The sequence below is a fragment of the Myotis davidii genome, unplaced genomic scaffold (genome assembly GCF_000327345.1).
Source record: "Myotis davidii unplaced genomic scaffold, ASM32734v1 scaffold502, whole genome shotgun sequence".
NCBI classification, from domain to species: Eukaryota; Metazoa; Chordata; class Mammalia; order Chiroptera; family Vespertilionidae; genus Myotis; species Myotis davidii.
In genome coordinates this window covers 323,330-339,712 of record NW_006293000.1, presented here as the reverse complement: position 1 = coordinate 339,712, position 16,383 = coordinate 323,330, and the positions used below count along the sequence as shown (strand labels likewise).

The 16,383-nt window shown below is 40.8% G+C and overlaps 1 protein-coding gene across 1 annotated transcript in view; it reads right to left on the bottom strand.

Annotated features, from left to right (window-relative positions):
• Positions 1-5,448: 5,448 nt before the first annotated feature.
• Positions 5,449-16,383, bottom strand: part of EBF2 (early B-cell factor 2) — a 204,151-nt gene continuing 193,216 nt past the window's right edge. The window contains exons 15-16 of the mRNA XM_006766438.2: positions 14,049-14,216; positions 5,449-8,264 (exon numbers count right to left, since the gene is read on the bottom strand). Coding sequence (XP_006766501.2) covers positions 8,233-8,264; positions 14,049-14,216 — 200 coding nt within the window. The 3' untranslated portion in view covers positions 5,449-8,232. The remainder of the gene's footprint in view (positions 8,265-14,048; positions 14,217-16,383) is intronic.

The window sequence follows — 16,383 nt, the reverse complement described above, 5'->3', positions numbered from 1 at the left end:
TCTGGTCAAGGGCATGTACTTGGGTTGCGGGCACATCCCCAGTGGAGATGTGCAGGAGGCAGCTGATCGATGTCTCTCTCTCATCGATGTTTCTGACTCTCTATCTCTCTCCCTTCCTCTCTGTAAAAAATCAGTAAAATATATTTTAAAAAAAAGATTACATAACTAAAGGTGATAGAATTTGAATTGAATTCAGATCTCTGAATCCTAGTGATCTTCATTTTATCATACTGTCTTCTATAGATAACATTTATGGAAAATTGAATTTTACTGTTCAGAGTGGGATTGGTTTTAGAAGAATAATCAAAAGCACAATTGCTATGACATAATGATATGACAGGTTTCAAAGAGTCAGACCACAGGTTTATTTTTGTGTGTGTATTATTTAGTGAAGCAAATTCCAGTTGGACAATCTCTTTTGACAGTTTTGGGAATTACCAATATCTTATTATTTATATTTGCAGGAGCCAATGGAGAAAGTGAGAAAGTAGCCACTGAGCTGGGCTGCAGGAGCAGCTTATCAAGGCCATCTGCTAGGTCAGAGGGAGAATGGTGGCATCGCACTGTGCAGCAGCCTTTCCTTGACTTGCCACGGTGCAAAGCAGAGAATATGAAGACACTGATTAAAATGCTGCCATAAGATCATTTTCATCAATTCCCACTCAGAATCACTCTAAGGAAAATGGGGAAATGAGAAAGAGAAGCACGAATTTCATCTTTGAGGAAACTAGGAAAATTGGTTACCCCAAATCAGTTTATGCGGAAAGGATGGCAATGGCAGGGAAAATCAAGAAGGAATGTGTGGAGACTGAGAAGGGATGTTTCAGCTGCTAATATCATACAAGGCTGGTGAGATAAAAAGGGTCAAAACCAACAGTCTGTTTTTTAAACAATTGGAACAAACATATAGTCTGGTTATAGGCATATCTGTGGACCCCATTTGGCATGGACAGTAGGCAAGACTGAAGAGGGAATTATCCAAAGAAGCCATAGATGGAAGAACCAGTCTGTTGGTGAGAAAGAGTAGTATGCATTGGGAGCAATTGCATAAATGCTAATTTAGTTTGCCCAAGAAATAAAAGCTAAAAGACCACTGCCCCTCTCTCTCATGGAAGCGTGTGCACACATATAAACACACACATGTCTGAAATAAGAACTCCTACTAGCTTGGTACAAGTTCATAAACTTCCCTTCTCAAACATCTAGCAAATAGGTGATCCAGGAAAATCTCACCTCAATCAAAGATGAGTATCAAAAAGTTATCATAATATGGTTTATATCTATATACCATGAGGGGAAAAAGCAAGACAAATTATAGGTGAAGCATACACACCAGGTAAAAAAGTTTTCATGGAGCTGACAGTAATTCTGATCAAGCTCATCATCATCATCATCAACAACAAAGTAATTTCTCTATAAAACAATAACTCATAGCAGAGATGGAATATCTCAGTAACACCATAGAAAGCAAAGGGATATAAGCTAGCACAGCTTATGAAAAGTGAAAGAAAAAACCAAAGCCATCTGTGAAATTAAAGCCCCATTAGAAGGAATATAGAGAAGGACAAGAGTGAGAAAGCAAGTATACAAGTGCACTAAGAGTGAAGAGTGGTCAGAGAGAACATGATAGACATGAATGATGGGCAGTAGAGAGCCTGTATATGATTAAACAGATGCCTCTAGCAGATAGAACAAAAATGAAGAAACAGAGAATGTATTTTAAAGTTATAATTAAAGAAAAGCTTCCAGAAATAAAAGAAGGCTTGAATTTATACATTGAGAGGGAACACTGCATCCCAGGGGGACAGCATTACAGAGAACAATCAACACCAAGACAAGGTCCTGATCTTCAAATACAAAGACTCTTTTAGGCAGGCAGACAAAAATATCAAGGGTGACCAACTGCCAGTTTACATGTTTTCCAGGCATAATTATTTAGTGTGCCCCCTTTCACTCTCAAAGGTGTCCTGACTTAAACAGCAAATTATAGGATTTCCTTGTATGCATATGGGGAATAAAAGAGGGGCATGAGAAAGCATAACTTCAGCTATTACCACAGCAACATTCAACACTAGAAACTAGCTAAAAAGCAAATACCCTAAAACCCTCCTATGACATCCTCAAAGAAAGAAAGTGTAACCTCAGAAAATTTATACCCAACCAAACAGCCGTTCAAATAAAAATAGAGCAATCGTTTTTGGTATTCATGAACCAAAGAGTATAATCCTCTGAATCCTTGAATAAACTGCTGGAAACTTCAGCTAACCTAGGAAGAATAAGAATAAGAATAAGAATAAGAATAAGAATAAGAATAAGAATAAGAATCAGCCCTGAGAGGGAAGTTCATAGAATTACAGGCCTATCTTAAAAGAAGGAGGAGGAGAAGGAGGATAAGGAGGAGGAGGAGGAGGAGGAGGAGGAGGAGGAAGAGGAGGAGAAGAACTGTAGCATTTTTGCCTCAATTTAAAATCATCATGCCCTGGCTGGTGTTGCTAAGTGCTTAGAGCATCGACCTGCACACTGAAGGGTTGTGGGTTCTATTCCTAGCCAAGGGCATGTACCTGGGTTACAGGTTCAATCCCTACCCTAGTCGGAGTGGGTGCAGAAAGCAACTAGTCTCTCTCTCATTCTCTCTCTCTCTCTCTCTCTCTCTCTCTTTTTCTCTCTCTCTTTCTCCTCCCTCCCACTCTCTCTAAAATATCAATGGAAAAAATATACTTGCATGAGGCTTTAAAAATAAATTTAATTCATCATATATTTTTATTTGCTACAATATAGTCCTGTCTTTATTCCCTACTTTAATGTTATCACAAAATCAAATAGTCTAACTTGCAAACCAGGAGTAATCCTAGTCACCCACCTCCCTCATTTCCACATCTAATTAATAAGTCATATCAAACTGCAAAGCTTTCTCTCAAATCTTTCTCTACTTTCCATCTCTATTGCCAATCTTTACTTCAGGTATGAGTCACTTTTGTCTGGAGAATTACAATGGTCTCATAATTGCAAGAGTAATTTAAAAACATTTATCAACTGACATGGCACAGGAACAATCAGAATGGATACCAGTCATAGACACAGCACACTGGTGCTTTTCAGCTATCTTTTATCCCTTGCCTAATTGGCCTCCTTGCCTCCAATATTCACTTGTTCCAATCCATTATCCACAATTTAGCTACTGTGATTTTTCTACAGCATAAAGTTGATTGTGTTACTTCTTGACTTAAGTTCCTTTAACAGTTAACCATTACCTACAGCAGTGATGGCGAACCTATGACACGCATGTCAGAGGTGACACATGAACTCATTTTTTTGGTTGATTTTTCTTTGTTAAATGGCATTTAAATATATAAAATAAATATCAAAAGTAGAAGTCTTTGTTTTACTATGGTTGCAAATATCAAAAAATTTGTATATGTGACACAGCACCAGAGTTAATTTAGGGTTTTTCAAAATGCTGACACGCCGAGCTCAAAGGGTTTGCCATCACTGACCTACAGCATTGTCTACTATGAGCAAGGTCCTTGAGGATCCAGTCCCCACCTAATTTTTAAAGTTCCAAATCTCATTACTCTCAAATTCATTGCCCTACAGTCACTCTGAACTCCTCCCAGTTGGGTAAACATACCATAAGCTCTTTGAGATTCAAGTGTCATCTCTGGAATAGGAGCAGAATATGCATTCCTCTAAAAGACCCCAATTATAATTGTGAAGTTATACCAGAGCATCATGAAAATCAACATGAGATAAGCCTCAAGGCCAAGAGGCAAAGCAACCTACTCTACAGGCCACCAGCCAGAGGTCTCTTCTTCCTTACTTCCCTTTCATTTTGAGTTTTCTGTTTATTAAACAATCAACCACTTTATATTACAGACACACTTCTTCATTTTTTTGACTAGTTGGCTAACAAGATAGTCACCAAGAAGTGGATTCTCAAAGTGATGCTGTTTCCTATCAATTGTGACAGATTATTAGCTACCTCTCCCACAAAACAAAGCAGAGCTGCTCTCAGGGATCAGAATTCAGTCTGCTCAGTCACTCGTTCAACTCATTGTTGGGAACCTCAGGCAGTGAACTCAGTGCTCTACATATAGTACTAAGACAGTAATGGTCCCTGTTCTTATGAGATTTCAATCTAAAGATAACAGATAAATACAAATTATGACAAGGATACAAAAAGTATTCAGTTAAAGAGAATAAGGGGACCCCTGCATGGTCAGAGGTCAGCCAAGGTTTCCCTGAGTAGATGATACTTAACCTGAGGCCTGAAGGATGACAAGACATGAGTCATGCAAAGATCCAGGGGAAGCACAATCTAGGCAGTTAGTCTCCACAGAGAAAAACAAAACTACAGTGGCTTTCTCAGATTAGTGCCTACTAATGGCATCTCACCCACTTATACAAGGAAAACAATCTATGTGGATATTTGTATTTTTGTAGAGAGAAATGAGATAACCCAATTATAAGTATGTTTGTGAATAAGTCTGGTTGAAATTCATACTTAGGATCACATTCTCTTAAATGTGCTTTGTGAATTTCCCTTTACATGTCTTTGTTCACATGGCCTTCCCATCTGTAGTGCTCATTGCCAACATCTACTGCAAAATTACAACCATTTTTGAAAGCCTGCTGCAGCCCACTCTTCCCCTTGGAAACTTCCCTGACCACTCCAACCTTCTGAAATTATCGTCTCCTCTGACTCCTACAGCCCTTCTACCTTTTTGTGCGAGCCCTTTTCCACAGACAATTTCCTTCCAGGAACACATGTCTTCCTCTCTTCCTATGGTTTAAGAACAGGCATCAAGCCTGGCCAGTTTTGCTCAGTGGTTAAGCATTGACCCATGAACTAGGAGGTCACAGTTTGATTCCCAGTCAGGGCATATTCCCGGGTTGCAGGCTTGATCCCCAGTGGGGTGGAGGGTATGTGTGTGTAAGAGGCAGCCAACCAACGATTCTCTAATCATCGATGTTTCTATCTCTCTCCATCTCCCTTCCTCTCTGAAATCAATAAAAACATTTTTTTAAAAAGAATCGGCATCAAGTTTTTGTGGCCAACTTCCAATTCTTTCCTCATTGTTTGATGGATAAGTTACAAAATTTGTTCAGCAAGCCCTTTCAAATTGAAGTAGACCACCCACCTACCTCAATAATTCCACATAATGAAAGCCCTACATAGGAGTTAGTATCATTTGAGTTTTTATGAAGGAATTTGACTGGTGGATATATAGATAAATACATACAGAAAATAATCTGAAGTCAAACATATTCTCTCCTCTATGTGAGTTCCTTAGAACACTTGCCATGTAAGTAAAAGCTACAGTACGATTTCCTCAACCAGAGCTCAGGGACTAGCAGTTATGAGAAAATCTACAAAGTTAAGGAAAAAACCCAAACTTAAGTTTTTCCCACTTCAAAAAACAAGGCAATGTTCCAAACATTTTTACAGTACAAAAATTTTATTTTTTGTTAGGATAATTTAAAGTTTAAAACTGAAGTAGGCATATTCATTTTACAAACAAGATATTCTTTCATAAGTAAGACCATTAAAAACAGTAAACAAAAAAGCTGTCTTTACAAAAAGCTCTGTGCATAGCAACTTTATACCGTATATAACTGACAAAGCAAAATGAGAAAAAGGTAACTATACAGTTTGAAAATGAGACCTTACTGTACAAAAGGTAGAGAAGATAATGGTTTTTAAACCATGCATATTGAAATGTGCAAAGAAAAACTGGGGAAAAATACGATGTTATAACAAAAAAAGTGAGATAAATAATGAAGTAAATTGTCCCTTTAAATAAAAAATCTTACACAGCTCCTCTTATAAAGATAGGATAGAACTTGTAGTTACCTATAGAAATACTTGTCTTCCAAGTGGCACAAAAATAACCTGGGACCAGAATGATTCAACAGCAATGACTAAACAGGACAGAGTAGCTTTGTTTGAAATTTATTAGTACACTAAAAATAATCCTTACACACATTTATACAATTAAATAAATCTGTTGCTGCCAAGGTTCTAGCTGAATGGTCAAGGTGTCTGGTATTTAGTTACACACATTATTTTCGGTGTAAAGCTACCAACAAATTCTACAATCATGTTGAAGACAGTACTGCACTCATCTTCATGCAAGAGCAAAATTCACAGATTCTAAAAGCAATGCTACTTTAAAAAAACATTTCCTTATGTTGGATTGGCTCAAATCCAGGTCTAGACATGCTTGACTTTGTTCTGCCTTCCCTTCTGGATGGTAATGTTTGTGTTCTACACACTTTCCCTTCCCATACGATTTTTCACTAGGGAACTTTCTCTCGTGCGTTTCCCTATATTTTGGCGCTTCAAGCCTGACTGTGAGGGACTGTCAGCAAAAGTTATGAGCATGTCAGGTCTCCAAAACCTTGGATTCTCCTGTGCATAGAAATAATATTTGGGTCATATTGGGTAATTCCAGAATAGATTATAGGCAAATAAGACTGATGGGGTTGAGTAGTTGTGGGCATGTATCATCTAAAATTGGCTCAGATGCACTAAAGGTGTTTTTCCATGAGAGCTGCATCAATTTCTAATGTTAGAAACCCAAACTGGAGTCTGTGTATAGACGATATTATGTGCCAATGAGTCAACAAGGAAAACCCTGACCTGGAAAAAAATGAGATCCTTATTGGCAATCCAAATAAGTCTGGATGCATCCCCAGGATCACAGAGGCTCCTGCAATGTTTCTCCCCCTCAGAGCCACTCCCAGAACTACGGACAGCCCACTGCAGCCCTGGGTAACCGGGCTGCTTGGGACACAGATGTCCCCAATCTCTGACCCTGCTAAAAATCTGGGTTTCCTTTTTTTTAACACCAGGAGAAGGATTTGGGGCTTTTAACATTTCTCTTCATACCCCATCCCATTCTTGGCCTGGAAACTGTGTCAAGTTGGATACATACTTTTTCAAAGAGAGTTAATGCCGTGAGAGGGGAAATCTAAAAGAGAGAAGAAAGAACTTGACATTCTAAGAGTACAAGGAACAGATTCACCTGTTTCTGAAGTTCTGTGGGGCTTCTACCTCAGTGCTGAGCCAGGGAACCCAAGAGGACGGAGTGCATGGTTCTGTGAAGACCTAAGGGGCGGCTGGGTGGGGAAAGTCACGTGGCTTTGGCTCTTCTTTCAGGTGAGACTTGGTTCCCTGCGGTGAAAAGCTGGGATGCACTAAAACTTGGGAATTCTCTGCACTGCTCAAGGGACAATGTTGAAAGCTAATATAAGGTTTTTTTTGTTTTTGTTTTTAATTTCACACAGAGTGAATACTAAAAGGGACTTGTAGACTATTTAGAAAGCAGATGGGGATGGGAATGAATTTATGGGCTTGAGTATTTTGTATTTGCATGGATTTGAATCTCTGTTTCTGTTGGGCTGTTCTGTAGGAATCTACATCAGTACTTGTTCTTGCCCATGGGTCAATAAAATGATGGAAAAAGAGGGGATGCAGGCTGGGGGGAAAGACTCTAGTAAGTAACTGCAGTAATAATCACACATCTTTTAAACTTGTTACTACTTGTTTGCATCAGTTTCATTTTACATCAGAAAGAGAACTTCCTCTCTTCCAAAAAGGTCTTAATTTCTACCTCTACTTACAATAAGTTACACGTTTATTTATTTAAATAATTGTAAAACATTTTAAATTTTTCCCTTTTTTTAAAGAGATTAAACTATAAGCAAACACACATACAACAACATGTCATTCAATTCGGGTTTCATTTTAAGAAAGTCTTCCATGCTGGTACCCTGTTTTGTTCAGTTTTTTTTTCTGCATAAACTAAATTGGTATCTGAAAGGCTTCATAGAAAATAGAAACTTTCAACTTTTTTTTTCCTACAAAGAAAAACAAATAGTATCCAAAATATTAAGCTTGAATTGTTTGCCAATTTTTTTTAAATATTTTACAAACATAGGAAGGTGGTTCTTATAATGTTCATAACAAAGAATTGCATTTCTGCTTTTAGCACTGACTACGTCAATGACATCTTTTGTCCTTGTCCCCAAGAGGGTCAGTTTGTATAGCCACCATCAGAGCTACACAAGGAAGGAGAGACCAGGTAACAAGCAGCTCCTCGTATACCCAAATCTGTCCATCCGTTCATTTGGGGGGCACAACTCTCCCCAAAGACCTAATAGTGCTTTCTTCATTGTTGGTCCATCAGAGTAAGTAGTTTTGTGCTATAAGAAAGCAGCTCTTCCTCTTCTTTACATCGGGGGCACGACAAGTCCGGTCATGGCTGCAAGAAAAGAAGGACACAGGAATGAGTCTCTGAGGTTTTTTACATTGAAGGCTATAGCCCAGAGAGGGGGCAGGTGATTGGGCTGACAAGTCTGATGCAATCCAGAAAGATGGTATCAGGTTTGGTCTAGTAGAAAGCCGACAGAGGTCCCCAAACCTTCCTGATCACTAAGTACAAGCAAAGCTTGTTGAAGTTTTGCTTGGGAGGCCAAGAGTTATGTTTTCTTTTATGTTAATGGTTTGTGGACATGACATGGTGGATATAAACATGTAAACTAAATTGTACAAGATGTATGACATATTTTTCATTATTAGACTAAAATAATTTCTAGATTATACAGTTCCAGACCCACTTAGTTGGAACAGGAGAGAATGCTCCAGGGGCTGAATCTATTGAGTTACTTATGAGGCATCATTTATAACAAGTCAGACTTCCTATCCATCCTAGGTTTCTACCCATTCTAGCTGAAATTTGATTAGCTTTTCCCCTAACGAGCTCATCTTCCTTTGGTGCTCGCTGCTGCCCTGTGATGCTCAGTCATTAATAAATGCTGATCCACTGGAATAGAGGACTTAATTTAGTTCCTAATTTGGGAGTCACTCCAACCTCCACCCTTCATCCCCCGCCCAAGCACAGTGTGCAACGTCTCCTCCATGTAGTCAAGAGGATGTGGACAGCCTGTCTGGGTGGCATCAGGTCCAAGCTTTTCCCTTGAAGTGGGAAATAAAGCAGCATCAACACAGCGTAGAAAAGTCACACAGAGATGCACCCCTCTGGCCTTGGCTTTCAGGTGATAAACCCATAGATTTTTCACATTCTTGGAAACTGGCAGAATCATTTTCTTGCATTAAGTCTTCAAACTATATCTAGGATTTGATCCTTTAGCTATAGTGTCTATATCTCTTCTAGGGCTTATTAATTAGCATAGAAGCATTTTGCTGAGTGGTGCTTACTGAGCTTATAAGCAAATGGATAAAATTCTTCTTGCTTTCCCCAATACACCTCTCTCCTCCATCTCCTCCTCTTCCCCTTTCAGTTCCTACTCCCCCTTCTCTGTCTCCATTCCTCCCTCTCTTCCTCCCTCTCCTTCTGCAACTCCTCTCATACCAGCTAGTCTTCTTGGGCAAAATTGTCAGCCGTATATTTCCCTGCCCGTACAGCCTTTATTGAATGCTTGTGAGATCTGGATTAAGGTCTTACACAGCTAGCAAAACCTTAATTATTTTTGCCTGTATTACTATATATCGAATCAATGTAACTTTTCAATAAAGGCAGTTCAATTCTGGACACTCCCTGATGATTTGGAGACACAGCAACCTTGGTAATTATCCTAGAGTGTAGGAGGTTTTCTTATTTTATTTTTTTTCCTGGAGGGATCTGGAAAATGAATCAGGTGCCTAGTGCATAATATTATCTTGACACTCTGTACTCATCAACTGTAAATGCCTGAGAGATGAGGTGGAGGGTGGGACAATGACACTACATGTACAACTCTATGGTAGAGGGAATCTGGCTCAAGTTTTCAACTTGAACTTGTCTATTGCACTCAAAACTCATCAGCCCCTTCCTTTCTCTAGGTCCTCAGAGAGTTACCTACAAAGCTTACTGAAAGGGCACAGTTGCTCAAAGAACCAGCTCCACTGCTTGCCAAAAGAACAGCAGACTTTACATATTTTTCCTTCTTCCTAGTCTCATGTTGGGCATTGGTGGGCTAGATCTCTGCTGCATGGTGACCCTGACTGTTTGCTGACAGAAACCATAGCCAATAGACAGAAAGCAGAAGTTAATTGGAGAAAAAAAGTAAGCATTTTTGTGGGGGAGGAGAGAAATGGCTTAACGGCATGTTGTCCAATTTTTTGACCTTTGGCATTTCATGGGAAAGCAATAATCCCTCTTTAGTCCAGGTGAGGAGTAGGCATGGGTGAAAGGTGAGAGAGGAATTGCACTACTCTTATCCCCAGAGAGACAGTGGGCTGTCTGAGCACCAGTTCTGGAGTCAAAATGTCTAGGTCATGTCATTGGTCACTTGCTATGTGGCTTGGGCAGCTACTTAACTGAACATGGTGCTAACGGTGTGGCCTTCCCCTTTGGGTCACATGAGAGGCTTGAACAAGACAATTCAGGTGAAGTGTTTGGTTCAGTGTCTTGCACGTGGTGTTCAGTGGTGCTCAGTGAGGGTCAGCAAGTATTGGAGGTCCCCAGAGAGACAGTGGGCTGTCTGAGCACCAGTTCTGGAGTCAAAATGTCTAGGTCATGTCATTGGTCACTTGCTATGTGGCTTGGGCAGCTACTTAACTGAACATGGTGCTAACGGTGTGGCCTTCCCCTTTGGGTCACATGAGAGGCTTGAACAAGACAATTCAGGTGAAGTGTTTGGTTCAGTGTCTTGCACGTGGTGTTCAGTGGTGCTCAGTGAAGGTCAGCAAGTATTAGAGGGCATTAGTCGCACACGTCCTCTGCAGATGATTAAGAGCATCTCATCTTACAAGCTAGAAAAGAGCCTTTCCATCAGCCAAGATCGCCCAACCACCTTAGATCTATTTTCACTCTCCGACCATCTGTCTCTGAAGATATGAAGTGTCCTTGCAATCCCATATTCCTTCCTTTGATGACTGTGGGTAGTACATTCAATGTCAGCTTGGTTTTAACCTTGTCCGCATCAATGGACATTGTAATGTCGAGCCTTGAGCTTCTCACTGGCTCCAACATGAGAAAGAGTGGGGGGCCAAGACCTCTGAAAGACATCCTTTGTCAATCCCAGCCTTCTCTCTGCTGGTCTGTGTGAAATGTCCCTTATCATTCCTAATCTTTACACAAATCACTTCACAACAACCCTTAAAGTTAGCTTTGAGCTTTTCTATTTAACAGCCTAAGAACTGAGGCTCTCAGATGATGATGATTTGTACAGATTCACATAGCCTGGAAGAGAGCTGAGCTAGAACTCTGATAAAGTCTAGTGTCCTTCCAATGGCTGATATCCCCTGAGGTTCTTCTCAGCATTCTCTTTTATTTCTCCACACATTACTTTCTATTTTCATAATTTTTACTAATGTCTACAATCCTAATTTAAGTGCTTCTCTTTTCCTTCCCTCCCTGCCCTCCTCCTTCTTCTAAGGTTCAAATCACCAGAAAATTTTGGAGGAAATTGTAGAATCCAAAAGAGGCTAAAGACCTCGTTGTAATTCTATAGAAATGAAACCAGAGCCCAAAATCTGTGCCTACATGTAACCAACTAAATTCTCACTCCTAAAGACAGGATCAAGATTGTGCAGCTCACACAATACCATATACACATCATGTACTATAGAATTGTACACTTGAAACCTATATAATTTTATTGACCAAAGTAACCCCAATAAATTCAATAAAAATATTTTTACAAAAAAGAATGTGCACCTCAGCCACTCTCTTAGCCTAAGCATTCTAACCTGTGATGAGAAGCAGCTCACACAGCTGAGGACCCTAGAGAGGGTCTTCTGGCTCTTTTGCTGCTGTTGTCCCAACACAAAAGCCTCCCTAAGACCCACACAAACTTCCCCAACTCTTTGAGCCAACTCAACCCTGACTGGGTAACACCACAGGGAGCCTTGGGTATATACCCATAGGCAGGGAGGGGATCCCAGAACATGGGAGCCAGTGAAAAATTCATCTTGGCTTCCAGCTAAGAGTTGGGTGGGCCACACAAGTGGGCCTCCCTGGACAGGACAGATCCAGAATATCTGAGACAACCAGCTCTACTTCCCCAATTCTATGGTTTTTGAGTGGGGGGGGGCGCGGCAGGGTGGCAAGGGGAAATCAAGTTATACTTTTCCCCCTCAAAGTGAAATTGAAAATATTTGCAAGAGTTGCCTGGAAGGAGGAAAGGACCATATCCCTCCATCTTCCTCCCACACCTGCAGTCCTCCTTAGCTTTTCTTGAGCCTCTCACATTACACTTCCCCAATGAGACCTGTGTGGCCCCCATTTGGTTTAAGGGACATGACTAAAATCAGAGAACAGGGAAAGGGGAGACATCATCACTGGAGTGGCCATGGAGAAGGGGAAGATACAGCAAATATTCAGCAATTGTTGTCATGTCCCAGTCTGAAGACAAAGCCATCATGGAAAAGGTTCTGAACACGCCCCCTAGCAATGGGATGGAAACCACTACTTTGATAAAAGATGGGCATGTGGAGACACTTAGCTATAAGATGAGCCTGTTTCTCTACGAATCAGACATCTGGAGATATATATATATATATATATATATATATCCGTACCAAATTCGGTGCCTGCCCACCATGGCATGCACTGGCCCAGAAGGCTTCCACAGAAACACTGTGGTGCATGGGCCCTGATCCCTTCTGCTGGGCCTCAGGGATAAGTTTGGCTACAGACAAAAATTATATATATATATTTCCCTCAAATATACAGATGTTTCCAACTACTCATATGTTAGGTGGCATGTAGGTGCAATGGCTTTGTCTAATTAGAGGAAAAAGAATTTTCAGGGACTCTTGTAAGTGCTGGGCTTTTAGTTCTCATTTGACAGTTTCTCTGTTAAGTCACTTCACTTCGAAGAGACACCATCGCCTCTGATGGTAGGAAGGGAGAGAAACCTAACACACCTTCCAGAGCTCTGCTCAAACACAGCCCCTGATGAAACCTTGCAGGTGTCCCCAAAGGATCAGGAAGCCATTCACTATCATAAAGCCCCTAGGCCAGTGGTTCTCAACCTGTGGGTCGTGACCCCTTTGGCGGTCGAACGACCCTTTCACAGGGGTTACCTAAGACCATCCTGCATATCAGATATTTACATTACGATTCATAACAGTAGCAACATTACAGTTATGAAGTAGCAACGAAAATAATTTTATGGTTGGGTCACAACATGAGGAACTGTATTTCAAGGCCAGAAGGTTGAGAACCACTGCCCTAGGCAGATGCCATCCCAGGGATAGCACAGGTCATCCAAGGCTCTGCTGACTGCAGAGGCCTTGATCCATGAAGGGTTAACCAAACCTCTGCCTGCTTTGGTTTCATTCAACACTGCTGGTCATGCATGTTTTCATGTCAAGAGATGGGGAACAGCCTAAAAATAATGTGGGTCGTCAGGATCCACAACATTCAGCAGTTTCCAATTTGTTCTTTGCCGTCAGCAGCCTCCCATTCACACTGAGATGATTAGATTCTCATGTACTCATCACATTTGTGTTACGTCATGTCATATTAGATTTTAAGACATTGCTCAAAATGGGTTTGATGGGTGATCAGTTTTTGTTCTTAGACACAATATCTTTTTTTCTTCCTTCTCTACACCACCCCAATCAGGCACCTGCTATCAATTTGACTAGCACATAGCCGGAACTCTCTTCACTGGCTGGTGCTCCTGAGGGAGTCTGTGCATTTGTGCCAAGGGAATGTGTATGCACTGCAGATGGTTAGACGAGTAGGTAAGTGGTCATCACCATGTAGCATCCAACCTGGTGATCAGACCCCTACTAGGAAATAGTGAAAAGCCAAGGTGTGGGGAGTCCAGACACCCCTGGAGGGTATGTTTGGCTCTACCAGTTAATTCTGTGATCATGCAAAGTTGTTCAACTTCTGTTTTCCCCCATCTTGCTCTTGAATGGAGTACTAGCCCAGGTATAAAGCCATTCATATACCACCATGAAAACAACAAAGCATCTCTTTGTAAGTAAATTGGCTAGAGATACAGCATAAGGCCATGCAGTTTGCTTTTACTCTGCTGGCCTGTGACACATGGACCATACTTACTCCCAGTGTGGGGCCTTGGCTTACCTCTGAATCCATTTCCATTGCCACTGGAGCAGGCGGGCGAAGGGGAGCCTTGGGGCCTGATGACAGGGGCAAAGGCACTCTTCTGTTTGACAGCAGGAAAAACTGAAGAGGAAAATGGGAGGATGGAAGACGTGCTGGAAGATCCAACAGTGGGGCTTGATGACATTACTGGAAAGCAAATGCACAATCTTCTTTTAGAGAGAGAGACATATGGAGAAGTTCTTTCTTCAGTGCATATAACCCTACACAGTTATTGAGAAATGACTAATTCATTCCAGGTATTGTTCCAGATTCCAGGGATTTAAAAATGTTGAATGTGACAATGTCCCTGCCCTGAGCAATAGACAAGGAGAACAACTAAGAGGGTGATAATTTAATTGGAGGAACATATACAGCTAAACAGACCTAGCGGGTAGAGTGCCCCATTGCCTGGGAGAGTCAGGAAGGCATCAGCAGGATGTGATATTATGATAGGTCTTAATTCATGAGTAGAAGCTCAACAAGAGAAGACTGAGACCAAGATCCGAAAAATCACCAATTCTACTCAAGAATGGAAACCTCTTTTTCTCCCTAAAATAAGTCCTGTCTGGGAGCTATCTACTTCCCTGGCAATTCTCAGGGCTCCAGAGTTTTGAGGTATGGGGTAACATCTTCTCAAATGGTGACATCTCTATGGGCCACTTCCTCATTAAATGTAAAAGTTTATTAACATTTAGGAGATTACTTCCCTCTCCCTCTACTTGCAGAGCTCCTGGGAAATAAAGCTGTGAGTCAGCCTCCTCTGATGTAATGTGAAGGAAAAACACCGATATTAATGTTAAAATTACTTAAAGGAAGCCAAAAGCTAAGTGTTGTAACTTCAAAAAATAAAATAAAGGCAATTTACACAATAAAGTGCCCCACCTCTTAATGTCAGATACTCCAAGTTACATCACACAAGAAGATAATTTTTTAAATATCCTCACCCAAGAATATCTTTTTATTGATTTTAGATAGAGAGGAAGGGAGGAAAGAGAAAAACATTGATGTGAGAGAGAAATATCGGTCCTGTACACACCCAACCTGGGTATTTGCCCTGACCAGTAATTGAACCCATGACCTTTCAGTGTATGGGACAATGCTCCAACCAACGAAGCCGCACTGGCCAGATTAATGATTTAGCTAAAGCTGCTTATTACTAGGTAGTCCTAATTTTATCTTCTATGTGTAACTTGCTCAAGAAAGGGGTAAACTGAAATTCACATGGGTCAAATTGTTCGATATAGCATCTTATAATAGAAGGCCAAGCTTCATGAACTCCTTTTAGCATCCTCTCCAGAATTCTGTACTGTCAAAATCATATAACTTGGTAAAAGAATTACTAGAAAACCCCATAGCAAAGCCTACAATAAAAGCTGGCAGTGCTAACTAACTTCTGCTTCAGATCTTCAGTGGCCCAGCCTCTCCACAATTAAATTTTGAAAGTAAGGACATGAGTGTGACTTATGGTTCAAAGAACAAGTATAAGGTGCATTGAAGGTCAAATGTTCTGAGGTCCTATGTAAGACTCCATATCACTTTCCCCTCTCTCATAACGATTTACTTTAGTCTACGTTCACACATTTGCATGTAGTATAATGCAGTCATACAGCATATCCCCAATATGTTTTTTATAGCCACACTGCATACCAAGTTTTCACTAAAAATGATTTATCTAAAAACTGTTTATCCTTAGGTAGTCCTGATTTAAAGAGCTATGCAGAAGGAAGCATCTGGGTATACTTCTGTCTTTCCTCAGTAATATGATTTTTTTTAAAGCTGGAAAAAAAGACAAAGTCCCAGAAGAATCTCATGTAATACTGAGGTAGGGGGGTAAGAGATCAACCAAAGGACTTGTATGCATGCATATAAGCATAACTAATGGACATAAGACACTGGGGAATAGGGGAGGCTAGGGGACTGTCTAGGGCGGGGGGAAAAATGGACACATATGTGATACCCTTTGTAATAAAAAATAAAATTTAAAAAAAGATGCAAATGAAGAAGAGATGGGGCTACCCTGGTGTCGGAGGATAGGGTACAGGATTAAGCACTGGGAGTGAGTCCTAGTCATAGTTCCAAGCAAAATCTCCTCTTCTCATCTTGTTTTTAGCAACAATAAAATCTGTGTAGGAGCAAGGAAGGGAGGGAACCTCTCTCCTTTCTATGAGGCACAGAATTAGAGGCCGGAGAAAAGCTGCCATACTGTGTGATCCATGCAGGCTCCAAAATGGCGCCTTGATCTCTATGTCTGCAATGGAGAACCTCCCCTCATACCCCATAGCAGAGGGGGGCAGTTATAATGTGAATTAGACAC